The following is a 16,865-nucleotide window of genomic DNA, read 5'->3' on the forward strand; positions in this document are numbered from 1 at the left end:
GGAACCAGTCCGCTGAGTGAATTCCACTTTTCCTTCCAGCTTGCTCAGTATAGCAGTTCCCCCAAAAGGCAATCTGCTCTCTCAGAACTGGTTTAATAATTGTGACATCTTTCTTTACCCCTGTCTTTTTTTAATAACTTTCTGATCTCCTAACAATCTCTCTATGGGATGTTTGGGAGAATCAACACCACTTTCCCCAGAAAACCCGAGGATGAGTTTACTTCCAGTTTATTCTATTTATTGAAACACACAACAGTGAAAGAGGTCTTTCTGCTGTCTGGAAAAAAGGGTGAGACCCTCCAGGTTTCTGCAGAGGAACTATTGGGAACTCAGAAGTTATTAAAAAGATTGCAGGGTTTGTGTTGGTTATTAAACTAATGCTTTGGAACTTGGCGCTGGTGTTTGGGGACTTACTAGCAAATTACTCTCAGCTCTCTTGGGAAGGATGATTGGCACCTGAGGTAGCAGGGATTTGAGGTTTAAATGCGTGTGCATTTCTGGGTTATTGAAGGTGCTGTGGTGGTGCAATCAGCAAAGTCTCTGTATCTTGTAGCTGACTATGTTGCTTTTTAGAATTACTTTTTTTTCCAATAAAAGGACGGTTTTATTCATCCTTTTCAGCCTGCACACTGACTGGTGAGCATTGCCCAAAGCGAAGCCCTCACTGTGCGACAGCCGCATGAGCTTGTGTGTGCTAGGACAGGTTACAGGCCCAGTTCCTCCCACAAAATCCTATCACAGTGGCCTAGTGCAAGTGGCAAGAGGGATGCACGGATGTTTGGGACAGAAGGAGGGTGGTGGTGACGTGGTGCAGAATTGGATTTTGTCCTATGAGGTATATATGAGATGGATAGAGGAGATGCAAACCAAGCTATGTAGTTCAGTCTTTCTTCAGATGAGCAGAGGGGTATACCTGCTAACAACATTACACACTTAAACTCCATCACGAATGCTGGTCTGGGAAGAGATGGCCACACATGTCTGAACAGCAGCACTTGCTGTTCTAGGTGCTCTGGGACTAGAAAACTCACTGTTTTCTAGGTGCTCTGGGAAGGAGCCTAAGGGGGCATCAGGAAACGAGTGAGTGAGTCACTGTATTTGGGACTATACTTTTGGGTGCACTGGCAGCCTCATGTCCACCTGGAACAGTGCTGGTCCTTGCACAGCTTCTCAGGGTTCATCTGAAGCTAATCTAGTGGAGCTTCCTGGTGGAAAGGGGTGTCCATGGCGCAGCGATGGGGATGGCTGTGAGAGCACAGTGCCAGAGGTGGGAAAGAGCCACCAATCTCCTGAGCAACTGTTGATGAAAACTGTAATGTTGGTGGACAAAAGGTGCTGAGGCAGGAGAGGGTTAGATGGTCAGTCTAGGGCTCTGCAGATGCCCCTGTCACCACCACCTAGGAGAGCTCTGCCACACACAGTCATTTTTTATCCAACTCCAGGTGTAAATTCTCCAAGTCACAGACTTGGGGAAACTTGTTTTTGGAGGGAGCCAGGTACAGGATGAAAAATCATGTTTACTATTTGTGAACAACCATGATAAGAGGAAAATAACAGCCAGGACACATGCTGCCTTCACACTGAAATAAAGAGAGCTTTCTGCAAAGAGAAAGTGGTGGGGCTTGGTGTTTTTTTTCTTTTCCTTCTTCTTTGACAGTTCATCACTAAGACGAAGGCCTCTGGGGTTTTCAGACTCTTGGCTCTCAATTAAACAGCTAATCTGTGAAGCAAGACACTTAAAGCAGGAAGGAAAAATAGCTTATCAAGTCAACCAGCTCTGGCCTTAGGCTCTTACTGAATCGAATATCGATATTTTTTAAGGGATTCCTGAACACTAGTGACAGCAGTGACTACGGCATTGTTCCCAATGATGCTGCTCACACCTGGAAGAGAGGAGGAGCGCCAGCCGGGAATGTCGGTGCACCCCAAGCGCTGCGTCCCAAGAGCCGGCGGTGCACGTAGTCTACCACCGCCACCATGCCTCGAGCATGGCACCGTCATGGGAGAGCTTGAAGTGACAGCTCGTTGCCTCCAAACACGTTGGCAGCATCCCCAAACTGGAGAAGCACTGGGGCTCCTTCAGTTTTAGGCATACAGAGCTTAATTGGCCTCATGTTATTTTCTTCTCAGCCTAGCCATGGTGAGCAAGTTTCCTTATGATACACTTAACTGGGTGTTAAATCCATGGGGAGCTGCAGCCCGGGACTGGGTTACAGCTGGATTGCAAGGAGGAGAAGGGAGGGCGGCCGGAGAGCCGGGCACTCAGCGCAGTGCAGCAGCTGGCGCAAAGCCCATCCCACATTAATGCGGCACCGTGGCGTGGCTCACCGGGCGTCCCTTGCAGAGCTTGCAGGGTCCCCGCAAGCACAGAGACCTACCCCGCACTTCCCTGAGCAGCAAGGACCCAAGGAAAGCGCTCTTCCCTGGAGGAGAAAGAGGACCCAGCTGCATTAAGGGGCTCTGTCTTTGAGAAGCAAATGGAAATACAGGAGATACACGCAGCCACCAGGAGGAAGGACATCCTTGTCTGGCAGAGAGCATCTCTCCAGCAAGCTGGGCCAGGCACGACAGGGATTGACCAGTGAGGCTGGGTTCATCCGTGCACCTTCCCTTGTAGTCCTCTGTGCACCTCTGCCCACCTCTGAGCAGCCAGTGCAAAATGGTGCCAGGCAGTAGTTCATACGATGGGTTTGTCACCGAAACTACACTGTACCCTGTTTTACCAAGCCCCACGGATCTGCTGTTCATGCACATTCGCATCCAGCAACGCACAGTGGTCCGTATGGTGGGCTGGCCGAGAGCTGAGGATTTCACACTGTTGCATGATTCCAGGAGCTGAAGCTTTAAGTGGAAAGGAATTCCCAATGAAATTGCAAGAGCCACTAAGACCGCCAGCTCTGCTCAACCCCTCTCAAAACGGGAACAAGGAAGTGGGCATGGAAATTAAACTTACCATGAACAAAATTGCCATTTTTTTTTTAACGAGCCTTGGCAATGACGCAAAGTTGGTCTCACATGGGACTTACATGAGTGTGTTTCCAGCCTACTAGCTCAGCTGAGTTACCCCTTATGTATACCTGCCAAGCCCAAGTGCTGAACTGGATGTCATATTGCCTAACCTGATGATGGATGATGCCTAAGTTTAATGCAAGATGTAGGAAAATAGACCACAGTGCTTGTGCCAGTGCTAAATGCAATGTGCCATGACATGTTAGCAAACAGGCATTTAAAAAAGCATTAAAGAAATTCAGCTCTTCTGCTGGGAATTAAAAAAAAAAATCTTCACTGTGGTGACAAAATACAGTGCAGATGTTTCCAGCATGAACTTCCTTTTAGTTCAATATCATCATTCAGGAAAAGTAAATTGACTGTTATTAATCATGTCCCATGCAGGATTTTTTGTTAACCTGGTTATAGAGTTCGCAGTTTAGGAAGGCCAATAAGCACCTGCACATGTCCACATGTAATTTTTTTTATTTCCTGGCACCTTGAGGTGTAAAATGCGAGAAGTTGTTAGCAAGCTTGCATGGCTGCAGGAGCTGGGAGAAGTCACCCACTACATCCTGCTGGGACAGGATGAATTCAATTAACATTGGGATCACAGTAAGCTGGTGGTGGCATTAGGATGAGTACTGGAGCCAATGCTTCAGGGAAGGCACCCAGCAGGGTGGGTGGGGAGAGCAAGGTGCACACTGTGACTGATGCTTCCCCCTACTCTTGTTGAGAATGTGATGAAGGATTTGCCCCAACGTTGCTCACTCCAGCCCACTGCCCAGGGTCTCGGTGCAAATCCTCCTTTATGTCTGTCTGAATCTCTCCCTGGAAAGATTTTCCTGTGTTTCAACCATGCCCTGAAGGTGCAAACAAGGTGAGGAGGAAGGAGGGAAGGAGGCCAGCAAGAAAGGAAGGAAGGAAGGGGAGGGAGGGAGGAAAAGAGAGAGAGAAAAGAAAAGGAGGGCAGGCAGGAAAGAAGGAGAAGGAAAGAGAAGGAAAAGGAAGGAAGGAAGGTAGGGATAATCATCCTAATCTCTTTTTTATGCTCTTTGAGGTCAACAGATGAAGGACCCCTTTTATACTTTTATCTGTCTGTGTTCCAAGTGACAAGTCTTACTACTGGTTGCATTTTGTCTATCTTTTTCCCTTTTCCAACCCAAGCCTAGCTTACTGCAGTCGTCAGTTGGGTGTTGAAAGGTAAAATAATAGCTGTGAAAATGCATCCAATGAAAACAGTTATAGTTATTAGAATATGAATATATAGCCAATGATATGCCTCTCTGCTGTATGTATTTTTCTAATCAGACATATCACCAAGATTTCCTGCTCCAACTCAAGCCAGAGCCCCCACAGGCTCTTACATGGCATATCAAAGAGAAGAGTGGCTTGAGAAGACTCTGTGCTTTGTAAAAATGTACTGGAGATGTATTTTTTCACATGAAAGGAACAATAAGCTGACATGGTTGATACCATGCTGGATTTAATCTGCGTACTGTGTGAAGTGCTCTGCTGGAATGCAATTAGGTGAAGTATGAAATATTAATATGTGATGATTAAAATGTCCTTTTTCCAGTTGTTACAGTAAAGGGTCCGCTAAGTGATGTGAAGTGAATAGTGTGTGTAGGAAGGAATGCCAACAGATTGGACAGAAAAGGCAAAGAGACTGTTTTCTCTAGGGAGCAGCAGGGTTGTATGGGGATAGCCGAAGAGTTTTGCATGGGTTTTTTGAATACCCAGTGCCAAGTGTTTCATAAAGGAGACTTGTGCGGGCCACTGTTACCAAGTGGAGGTGGTCCCTGATGGTACCCCAAACCTCACTGTTCCAGGAGTGCCAGTGGCCAATGCTGCTGCCTAAGGCCCGCTCCCAGGTGGGTCCTCGGGCTGCGGCTACGACTGCAGCTCCTCATCTACCTGGGCAGCAACAGAAATCAGTGGGCAGATGGTACTCAGAGAGCATCTCATCTGCAGAGACACTGGGGTCCTGTTGGCCTTCTCCCAAGCCTTTTTCAGTGGCATGCCCATCATCTGGCCTGACCAGCAGGTTGGCATCTGGTACCCATTGCTTGTCTGCTGCGGGCATAACTTGTTCTGCGGTGGGAACCTGACCCGGGTGGCCCCGGTGCTGAGACCCACCTACACGGGCCACATATTGAGGCTGGGGGGGGACAGTCAATGCTGAGCAGGGTGACGATAGCCCTTGGGGAATTTGCCCATGAGGTTGCAGTCTGTGGAGCAGGATCACAGTGGTGGCCACCTGTCTGGAGGCATCTGCACAGAGAAGGGAATGGGGCACTCCTGGGACAGCCCTACCAGGATTTCAACCCTTGCCACTGATTCCCTCACTGTAAAAGAGGGATTTCATGGCTCATCTTCATAAAAAGCATTAGGAGACCAAAATGACAAGTGCAAAGTGAGCACCATTTCACTGCTGCTCTCGCAGCTGAGAAACAGGGTGCCTGGCAAGAGGAGGACGAGGGTGGTCTGAGTGTCTGGTACGTTGTCCACTCAAAGTGAAGATTCATCTGCTCTCTGAATTACCCACATGAGAAGTGCTTTGACTTCATACATTTCTTTTATTCTTAAAGTAAACATGCAGCATGGGCCAGATCCATTTACATCAGCAGGGCTGAGTCATGTTGTACTCACTGAGAGGAGCTAGCCCACTTAATTTTGGGGGAAAACGCACTGATTTACACCCCACAGTCCTAACCTACCAGAATCCTCTGGTCAGACCTCTGTTCTCACTCTGCTCTGGGCACAGGGGCAGCTTAACCTCCATCCCTCAAACATAGGCTTAAGGAGCTCAACTTGCTGATGTAATTGGTGTTTACAGATGTAAACAGCTAGTCAGAGATTGAAACATTTGCAGATACAGCTGTTCCTGGCTCATCATAATTTGGGAAGCATTTGGGCTAATAGCAGGCTGAGGTTTCCCTAAGCCGGCCCTTTAGATAGCAGCAGTAAAATTCTTCAGAGGTAGGGAGTGAAAGGAAGGACAGACTGAGAGACAGGATTATATTTTGTTTTGGTTGATGCTATCACTTGAAAATCAAAATGCCTGTCTTTGCCAACATAGCCCAGATGATGGCACCTAAGGAGATACTATTATGGGGAAATCAGGCCGGAGACAGAGTGAGCTAGATGTTAACAGCATGTCCTGAAGATACCTACAGTTTCTGTCATAGAGACGTACCAGTAGGTGCTCTTGAGGCTAGGCCAAGCCCTACAGTGGGAGGCATTGATATCCCTGCCGTGCTTCCCACTCCAGATTGCAGCTCTAACCCCAGCACGTACCCAGCTGCATGCTCAGGATCATGTGCATGGCCTAACACACAAGACCAGCTGGTGCTTTCCAACTGTGCTAATGCTGTGGGCACCCTGCAGGTCCGGAGGCAACCTGAGCCAGCTCTACCCACGCTGGCTGCAGTGCCAAGGCTGAGAGGAGAGCATTCCTCTTGGCTGTGTGCAACCAGACCGGTTTTGGAAGTGGTACAGCCCAACTTGATCAACCTGATTGCTTCCTGTAATAAAGTGGTGAGATCTGTGGATGAGAGAGCAGGAGCATCTGTCTTGACTTCAGGAAGGCTTTTGACATGGTCTCCAAGAGTATCCTGACATCCGACTCAGGAAACCACAGTCTGGATGGGTGGCCTTCTAGAGCAGTGAAAAAGTGGCTGAATGGTTGGGTAATGGTCAGGTACTCCAAGGGTAGTGCTTATGAGCTCATAGTCTTGCCAGAAGCCAGATACAAGGAGAGTTCCTCAGAGGAATGGGGTGGGGGTGAGTGAAGAGCAAGCATCAGTAGCAAAAGACTCATGCTATGGAGACTTGAATAAACTCTTGCAGAGGCAGATAAGCAAAATGAAAAGACCAGGCATGCATCTCCTAAAGGGGAAACGGCTAAGTGGAGCCAAGGATGTTTGTGTGAAATGACCGTCTGTGGGTTAGAGGCACCTAGAGATCATATGCCAGAGCACATTTACCCTGAAACAAAAACTGCAAGAGCAGTCAGTGTGATTAGGAACTGGAGTGTAGGTGTAAAGTCACCCAGCAGCATCACTGTCCTGCGAAATCACTGAGACTGTGGGACAGGGACAACCACAGATGCAAAATGGGTCAAGTTCAGGGCTACCTTGATACAAGTACCCTAAACACAGTCTGCAGGCTCTCCAGAAGTCCCCCACACTCCCAGCTTGTCCCTGTGCTTGACCCCTTGTTCCTGGGGCTCAGCCATCCTGGACCAGCCTCCAGCAGAGCCTTGTGCTGATGCTCTGGTTTTCTGGGAAGCAAGTCCTGGAAAGCTCCAGTTGGGTATTCAAAACGACTAAATGACTGGAAATCTTCAGCCTGGACTTTTTCTCAGTTTCTCCACCTGTGCAACAGGAATGGAGATCACTTCCTATGTGAATCTCTTCCAGACTACCTTATGTTCATTAGCAGAAATATGCTTAGAAAACAAGTCCTCACTGAACAAAGCACTGCAAAAAATATATTAAAAATAGATAGCATTATGTGGTTATTATTGTATAGATCAGGATTTCAAGCAACTTGAAGAAATTAGTCACCTATTTGCCAAAGGATTCAAGGATTCAGTTCACTTAGGTTACTTCAAAAATCTTATTCTTCAGTTATTTTTTACAGTGTTTTTAAGAACACTCACTCTGCCAGAAACTGTTTTAAAACCTATGAAAAAATGAACCTATCTGGCTATCTTAATCTGTAGGAGTAAAAAGAAAAATGTAACAAATCAGATTCAGACTCATGTCTAACTTTTTTTCCAATCAAATTTAGCAGGAAGATTGTGTCCAGTCTCAATGGTAGGTTAATAGAATCATAGAGGCTAGAGAAGGATAAGATTTACTGTGCCATTGCATCCTCCCCCTGCTCCTTGGGGAGGATCATCCTTGCCATATATTTACAGTGCTCTGTATAGTCTGGCTTTAAAAGATTAAAGGAACTGAGCGTCCAGTTCTTTGTGCTCTGAAAATTAAGAAGGCCAGGGTCTGGCAGTCGCAGCTCGTCTGTTTGAAGCTCATTGATTGCAATCAGTGTTAAAACTCTCCATATCTCCCCGGGTCGGGTTGCAAATGCCATCTGCATGCGGAGCTTGATGAGACTGTTCTGCTCGCTCTTTACCTCTGTGCTGGACTGACATTTCAAATCCTGGAGATACAGAGCTAGCAGCGGTGAGCCCGAAGACATTGATGCTTGTCAGTATATAGAAAAGCACCCTCAGGCAAAAATTGGACTGTACAGAGAACCAGCCAGCCTTCACGCCCCAATGGGCCAGTAGCTGAGCAGTAGCCTTCAGAAGGACGTCCATCACCTGAGGAGCCAAGGAGAGCTCGTCTGGCAAAGGGATGAGCTAGATATTAATGAACTTTCCTCCCCTCAAACAATTTTAGGGGAAGAGAGGCACAACCAGAGAGTTTTCATGTCCTGTGAGGCAAGCCCAGTGCAGGAGAAGGACTTTGGTTCTTTAAAGGTCTCAAGTGCAACCTCAAGGAACACAGCAGAAAATGTTACTGTTTTCCCCTGTCCTGCATCTATCTAGCAATATGACTGGAGGAAAGAGGAACTGTGAGTTTGGGGGCCTGGGCAAGGCCACGGGCAGCTGGACTGCAGGCAAGCTGGACTGTGGGCAAGCAGAGCCCACCAGGGCATGGGGACAAGCCAGGGCGAGCAGGGCCTCCACAGGAGCTACACTGATGTGGTCTGGGCGGCACCGCTGCTTTCCCAGCTTTAGACAGAGCTGCTGAAAATACCTGTTGCAGCTCTGAGCTGACTTTTCCCAGGAAATATCATGCAGTGCACACTAAAGTGATCCCAAATCATCCCCTGTGCTTCTGGGAAGAGGGAGAGAAATCAAACTTATCTTCAGAGAGCTGTAATTTTTGCTGCAACCACAATAGCCAAGAGTCTGATAGACAGCAAGACTAGATTTAATTTCACACAGTTACCACCTCTGTCCCTTCCCATCCCTCGTCTTCAGAGGTGAAGCAAGGATCACACCTTATGGCTCTGGAAAATGGATCATAGTGGCTCACTACTGCATCTCTGGCTGACAGCCTGGAGATTCCCAAGCTAACAGTGACACCTCCTGTTTGTACAAAATTCAACTAGGAGGCAGCTCACCCAGGCCCGGGTGGAAGTGCGAGAGCAAGCAGGGAGCAATACAAACATCAGGCAGCCACTCTCTGCGCACACGGTACTCCGCTACCTAAATCTCATTTGCATCCAGAAAAAAATTAAGCTCTCTTCCAGCTGCAAGGGCACATACACACATAGCAGAGACCTATGTTGAGAGGTACTTGGGAATTAAAAGCCCAGAGAGATGAGCATGGGCTAAGATGCTACATGGAGACTGCTTTAAATAAAATAGTTCTTGAATTGTAGTTAATTATAGACTAGTAACAGTTTTCCTTTAATTGTATTAAAGCTTTTACTTAGAAGTAAAATTGATTTAAATAGCGTTTTGCTCCCCAAGAGCAACTAGATTACACCCAGAGCATCAGAGAAGCTGATAATACAGCATTTCTGGTAATTTGTGCCCTGGCTAGGAGAGAGTACCCTCCCCAACACATGCAGACTCTCCAGAGATGGGATCCCCCAGCTGCAACTGGCTAAGTTGATGAGTTGGTTCTCTTGCTCCAGAGTTATTGGGCATGACCATCTCTCCATCCCTTTTTGTAAAACTTCGGTAATTCCCTTGTGCAGTTTCCTGACTCTCTCAACTTTTTCATTCAGGTGTTCAAGATGTCATTAAAGGTGCAGACAAGTAACATCACAAACAAGAACGACCCCAAGTCCATCAACTCCAGAGTCTTCATTGGCAACCTCAACACAGCAGTGGTCAAGAAGTCGGATGTGGAGACCATTTTCTCCAAGTATGGCCGAGTGGTGGGCTGCTCCGTTCACAAGGGCTATGCCTTCGTACAGTACTCCAACGAGAGGCACGCACGTGCTGCTGTCCTTGGCGAGAATGGACGTGTGCTTGCTGGCCAGACCCTGGGTAAGTCTTCCCACTAGCCATTTTAGGTATGAAGGAGCAGCAAGAGCTGGCTGCTCCCCAAGGGACCAGAAGCCAGAAGCTGAGCGTGATAACATGGCCAGGATGGCAGAAACCTCACCAGACAGGGCCCTGTCCCATAGCCCCCAAATGAGGCAAGCAGGGCAGACTCAAAGGTGGTAATTGGGTTCAACCAAGAGCCCAGAACATGAGGCAAGTCCGTGGTGATGAGGCAGGCCTGAGGTCTAGCTGGAAGTCGGTTCTCAAGTCAGGGTCAGACACAGTCCAGTGATTGCTGGGTAGGTCCATGGTGACAACACAGGTCTGAGGTCAAGCTAGGAAGTCAGTCAGCAGGTCTGGATCTGGATCAATAGGGTCTTGTGGCTGGGCATGGATATGGGTGATGGGTATAACAGAGCTGGAGACCACCACTCCTGCAACTCCTGCAACATAGGTTAGGCAAGGGCTGAATGCCCAGGCCAGAGCTTAAATTGTGTTCCTGGGCCCATGGGCATGCGTCCCAGCTAAAGGTGGTCATGTCCAGTAAGGCTTATTAGTGCCCTGACACTAAGTCCCCAAAACTCACATTGTGGACTGATTGTAGGAGCTAAAACACAGAGTCCTGAATGATTCCATGTTCTTGTCTTTAGAGATTTGCTCTGACAGGGATGAAAAAGGCTGGTAAAAAACATTTCCTGGTTCCTTTTCTGGACAGGGCCATGAGTTTTTGAGGTTTGGGGTCCCTGGACACACTATTTGCTTAGTTACTGATCTTATTGCTCCTGACACGATCTTAGCCTCTGCATAACATACCAGCATAAATGATCTAGCAGGGAGTTTGCATGGAGAAAAACAGATGTGCCTTAATTAACCATGTGTCATTAGTATTCATGCATGTTAACTACAGTGGCTGGATTACAGCATTTAAAAGGTACTGGAGCTTGAACATATGTTAATATTATTGATATTATTGCAGCACTAAGGGCCTCACTGCATTTTGGGCCCCTTTAGACGCTACACATGTATTGTAAGAGATGTTCACTGCTATGAATCTTAAGAGTCTAAACAGCAAAGAGCAGGATGGCTTCTAGTCTTCAGTGCTTCTCCTTTCCGTTTCTAGTCATAGAGGAGATCATGAGGATAATCTGAGAAGAGAGACTTGATTTTTTTTTTCGCATGCCAGTGCCCTGCATAGTGGACCACAGCACTGCTTGGATTTTATAGAAGCAGTGGGAGCTTAAGATGAAAATCCTTCATTGAAGATACTATCAGGCACTGATGTTGTACCCTTCATTTCAAGGTGCCTGGACTAAAATAACAGCAGCTTGTCACCTGTAGGGCTTCCCCTAGCACTAGAAGTTAGTCTTCATCTCACCTTTTTTTTCACAGTTCAAAAATTAAGTGTCCCATCATGACTGATCACCTAGACATCTGCTACAGTAAGCAGAGCCAGGCATCTCTGTGAGTGAGTGCTCAGCTTGGGATGGAGGTGCCTACCTTACCTTTTACCTGTCAAGAGAGGCTGTAGTCTCAGAGTACCTCTGACTAACTTTACTCAGCTGATGTTAAATGAGATAACTTCCTCCCCCTCTCTCCAGATACATGAGTCTCTGATCTACCACTGCTGTGTGATAAAAAATAACAAACAAAAACACCCCAACTGCTCCCAGCTGCATCCTTAATTTGCAGATTGCTTTGAAGGGTAACATGCTGAGAAGCTCTTGTCACCAGCTCCAAGCTGAGAATTGGAATTGAAGACAGCATTTTTAATGAAAAAGTGTTATTTCTGAGCCTGCTGCAGGCAGTGGTCATTGGACACCCAGGGAAGAGATTTGCAGCCCATTCTCACTCTGCTTCTGGCTTGACAGTCTGAAATAAGAAGTTGAAAGCTAGATCCAGTCTTTAAGACAGTATGCTGTTTCCATTGATGGTTTATTCAAACACCCAAAACTCTTTTACAGTTCTCTTCCCATTAGCATTAAGCAAAGTAGAAGACAAAGGGTGAAGTGCACTGTGCCAGTGTGGCTTCTAGTCCAGATGTTGCCCACATGTTCACAGAGTCCATAGACATGATGAAGAAGGCCTTGGGGAAGAAAGGCACTCATGCAGACTTTGGAACAGGATTCTTTTCTGTGGTGCCAAGCGACAGGACAAGAGACAATGGGCACAAACTGAAACACAGGAAATTCTATGATTCTAAGTTCCATCTGAATTTAAGAATGAACTTCTTTACTGTGAGAGGGACAGCGCACTGGAACAGGTTGCCCAGAGAGGTTGTGGAGTCCCCTCTGGATATATTCAGAACCTACCTGGATGCAACCCTGTCCATGCTGTAGGTGACCCTGCTTGAACAAGGGGGTTGAACTAGATGATCTCCTGAGGTCCCTTCTAACCTCAACCGTTCTGTGATTCTGTGACACTGCAATAAGATACTACAGATTCAGCTAAGAAACAGGCAATACTCACCCACTTTGCTGCAGAAAAATGGCTAGGAAAGGGTATCCTGATAGGAACCTCTGATACTCTTCTCAGTGCTAGGCCCAAAGGTCTGGTTTGCTGACTAGACGAAGGGACCGTTTGTGGTTGGGTCCTGCGCACATACTGGCAGAGGTGCAAATGCAGCTCCCATTCATCTGCCTTCTTTTCATGAACCAGTCCTGCCACAGAAGAGCTCAGCAGGCTTTTCTGTGCTATTGGTGACATATGGGCCAGAAAAAACACTGACACGTTCCCCTTATAGGAGAACCCAGCAGAGCGGAGGAAATGAAAATACCATACAAGGTAGTCAGAAAACATCTTTGCACAAAACAAGCAGTCAGGGAACTGCTAGCGGAAATCTGCTGCCGAAAGGGGAGGTCACAACCACACAGTTTATGCTAATAGGGAGAGGAAAGATGAGATCAGACAAACAGAAGACCCACATGTTGCTGAAGAGAAAATGCCTGTCTCTGTTTAAAGGCAGAGTTCGGGGATGTAGGAGACTCTTAAGTTGATGGCAAAACTTCCCTTCCCAGGCAGGCAGTGGGAAAGTAGCCTGCTTTCTACCCTGGTAGGAACATTTCCATCTTCAACATAGAGCCTGCAGGTACTATCAAAAATGTCAAGCTTCCGAAACAGGTTCTGAATTTAAGTCTCATCTGCAGGTTGCAAATACTTGATCCTCAAGGCTCCCTGAAAGTGCTAGCCAGAGCAAACATCCATTTCCAGCTCCATCCAGTAACTTAAGCAGAGAAGGATGCAACCGTGTATTCCTTTGGAATAGCAGCAAACCATCACTCCTTTGGGCTAACAGCTGCGCCCAGCATGGCAAGGCTAGCAGCAACTTACTGGGAATCACTGCCTGCACAGCACTAACACACAGCTCGTGTGCTGAGGCTTGCTGAGTCCCTGCAGGCTCTGTGGAGGAGCGTGGCTCTAGGCAGCGCCCGGTGGGGTGACAAAGCACCTCCAACCTGGCGAGGGGCAGTCGCTTGTGATAGCGCAAGGTAGCTTGTTTCCCAGTGGGGAACAGGCTCCCCATTTAACCCTTATCTAAATAATTTCTGCTCTCAGTGGTACATGCCTGCTCCACTAATACGGCTGGCAGCACTGCCATGTTAGACACCTACATCAGCCTACGCTGGTACGAGGATTCAGACTTCTGTCTGCCTCCAAGAGTGAATGATGATTTGCAAGCAGCATTTTGCAATACGTACTAGAGCAAATGAGCAAAGCAGCAGCTTGTGTTTCTAGCTGGCATCTCGCAAAGGTCAGCTTTCAGGTTAGGTGGTCTAGTATCATTATTTCTTCCATCTTGTCTTTTTTCTTCTTCTTTCTTTATCACCAGATAAGCAAACACTCTGACTTGCATTTTAACTGATGAGCAAGCTACTGAATGCTTTGTGAAAAGGTGTTTGAAACCATAGCCATAGCACATCTTGTGCTGGGCACAATCTGCTTTGCAGGGTGTAGCTGGTCCTGGCTACTCCTGTGCTTTCCCCAGACACTCCCAGGTACACCAGATACTGCAGGAAGCTTCCAATGCTCTTCACGGGCAGCTAGATCAAACCAGTAACCTGGCCCTGCCACCTCTGCTAGTCAATGCACATCTTCCTGATTTCATGTGGGCAAAGATGCCTGGACATGAGGGACAGATACTGCCATGGGGCGGGCAGATGGATTCAGTGACAGCTACAGAGGGGACAGATGAAAAGGAGTTGATGGAGCACACTGATGCAGAGGAGGGAGCCAGACTGGGAATGAGATGGAAATCTATTCAGGCTGATGTGCGTGCTGAGCTCTTGTCTCTCCTTATTCAATTTCAAGGGAATCCTGAGGGAATCTAACTGCTCATCACTGCTATAGGTTGAAAGTACAAATTTCTGGTCTGACTGCATGCACCGGTAAAGGTTCTGGTGTGCTATTTCTAGCACTGCATACCAGCAAATTGAGCTAATTAGTGTCATTATCCCCCATTGGGCTTTCATTGCATCTCTCTTGAAAGGTGTTAATCAGCATGGTGCTGCCATTAGCTCTGCATTTTGCAAGAAAAGTGACTGGCAGCTCCTGAGATGCCCCTGACAGACAAAAGGGTTCTCAACAGGGAACCTGGAGCTGAACAAGGATGTGTTCTGGGGTGCACCAAGGAGGAGTTTGCTTCCTTCTTCCCTTACAGCGAACGGTCATTTTCAAAAGTATTGCATTGCTCCAAAAGACTCAGAACAGCACCAACATGCTTAACAGACACAGTTGTAACAGTTGTTCACAGAGCTGCCCTGTCCCATAACCATGTGTGTCCATGCCACCCCTCAGGCTGGACACTTCTTCCCTTTAGCAGTTGAGTATGGGAGGATGGAGGGTGAATGACAGCAGATTCGGCCAGTTTGAGCTGAATGTGCCTCCCCAGCTGGCGCAGCAGCACACGAATGGCCACCACCAGCGATTCATCCCTTGCTCACGAGGAACACATTGCCAGGGCATCACAAAACATGCACGTGGGCTTGTGCCTAGGACTTATGCCTGGCAGCAGAAGGGAAGCATGGCCATTAAGCAAATAAATATAGTACATATCCATCTCCATGGGCAAAATGGTAATGCATGCTCTGCTTAGCTGTCCTGCTACTCTCCTTTTCTGTCCCAGATAGAAGAACCCCCCAGGGTCTTAGGCTAAGGACACACTAATGTCTGAGTGACAGCCTGCTATCATACTCACTGCACAAGCTTATAAATAGGTTAAGGTCCAAATTCAGCAGAATGGCATCTCTTGGTGGAGTGAGGCATCTCTAGGCTCTGAAGAGGAGTCAGAATGCCACAGGAAGACACCTGGGCAGCAGGAGCCTGTCTGTGCTCCAGGAGCTCAATTTATGCTCCTCCCCAGCTATCACCCGCACTCATGCATAGCTCTTGGCGTGCACCTCCAGAGCTGCGTCCTGTGTGTGTAGCCTGTGCAGAGGCTCAGGTTATCCTAGCAGTGCTGCAGCTTCCTTAAACTCCCAATTTTTTTTTCATTAATAATGAAGTCAGCACTCAATTCATTTCATCTGGGTTTGCGAGCTCCTTATTCAACAGTGAGCAGACCAAGCCGTCCACATGTTTCTCCATAAAGGGCTGTACTCCCTTCATGCAGCTTGGAAACAGTAGTAATTAATAAGATTAGGACTTGAACCTGCTGAGTTTCATGGCAGATCCTGCAGGCCCTGAAGAGGTGAGAGCTTAAATACCCCAGCTGGCAGTCACAGATCCACAAACCCTGAGCCCAAAATGGAGAACTTCAAATCTACACGTGCTTTAGCGGCTGAGACTTGTTGTACAGCCAGCTTAGCAGAAGGACCTGCATCAGCACCAGGGCAGCCCATGCCCAGCCCTATACAAAAAGTATTTTTGGGGCTGTGTGAGAAAATCCTGTCCAGCGTGGCTTGGATCTGCCGTATTCATTGGTATGACACTTATTTACACGGAAGGAGTTTGAAGAGCAGAAGAAGTTTGGGGGCGATAAGAAAAGCCGAGTGGAACTTGCTCATTCCCACACCAAGAAACTAGGAGGGAGTGAGGCCTTGTGCCCCTCCGCTCGTCTCTGTGCAGTTCGGGGGCCACGTTCAGCATTAGGTTGCCAAGCTCTCTGCAGACATCGTTAAATTGGCCATACCACTTTATTCTCACGTCAAAAGCAAGTTAGGCACTGAGGCTGCAGAGACAATTTCCTCTGCAGATTAGAATAGCTTGCTCTCGCCTTCCCTAGTACAAGATCTGCCTCCAAGATCAATTGAGGTGACTGCAGGCGTGTGTCTGCACCCTGTGCAGCTTTTAATGCAGCCCAATCGACAGCGATGCCCAGATGGCTTATGCATAAAATTCATTTTATTCTAGAAGGAACAAGGGATAAATTGTAACTACCAGTTAGCAGCATCCAGGAGTTTTATATATTATGTGTGCTTTATCATAACCACGCTGAAGTCTCTTGAGATACCAGTGGTGAAGCAGTGGAGCTCGTGTACATGGATTAGGCCATGTGCAGGGCATTAGATTTTGAAAACAAATGGTTTTGTAGCTATACAAAGGGAAAATAAGAGGCTCGCTAAGGCTAAGAACACATTAGTGAAAGTCCAGCAGAGCCTTTAACATGCTAAAAGATGATGGAAATGCAGCAAAGTTAGCTTGGCCTGATGGGTCCATCCCAGCTGGGTCTGGAGGGGAGTTTGTCTCTGCAGGCAGGAGGGCTGGGCACAGCCACAGCTCCCCGTGAGTTCGAAGCTGTAACGAGAGCTGCATTTTCGTTCATTGCAGATATCAACATGGCCGGGGAACCTAAACCTAACAGACCTAAAGGGCTGAAGAGAGCAGCCTCTGCGTTGTACAGGTAGGTCTTCACTGTGTCATCTCCCTG

General features: G+C 47.6%; 1 protein-coding gene across 1 annotated transcript in view; it reads left to right on the forward strand.

Annotated features, from left to right (window-relative positions):
• RALY (RALY heterogeneous nuclear ribonucleoprotein) overlaps positions 1 to 16,865 on the forward strand; it is a 147,603-nt gene that overhangs the window by 120,199 nt on the left and 10,539 nt on the right. Inside the window, exons 3-4 of the mRNA XM_062589531.1 lie at positions 9,742 to 10,006; positions 16,766 to 16,838. Coding sequence (XP_062445515.1) covers positions 9,751 to 10,006; positions 16,766 to 16,838 — 329 coding nt within the window. The 5' untranslated portion in view covers positions 9,742 to 9,750. The remainder of the gene's footprint in view (positions 1 to 9,741; positions 10,007 to 16,765; positions 16,839 to 16,865) is intronic.

Source organism: Rhea pennata, chromosome 16, assembly GCF_028389875.1.
Source record: "Rhea pennata isolate bPtePen1 chromosome 16, bPtePen1.pri, whole genome shotgun sequence".
Classification (NCBI taxonomy): Eukaryota; Metazoa; Chordata; class Aves; order Rheiformes; family Rheidae; genus Rhea; species Rhea pennata.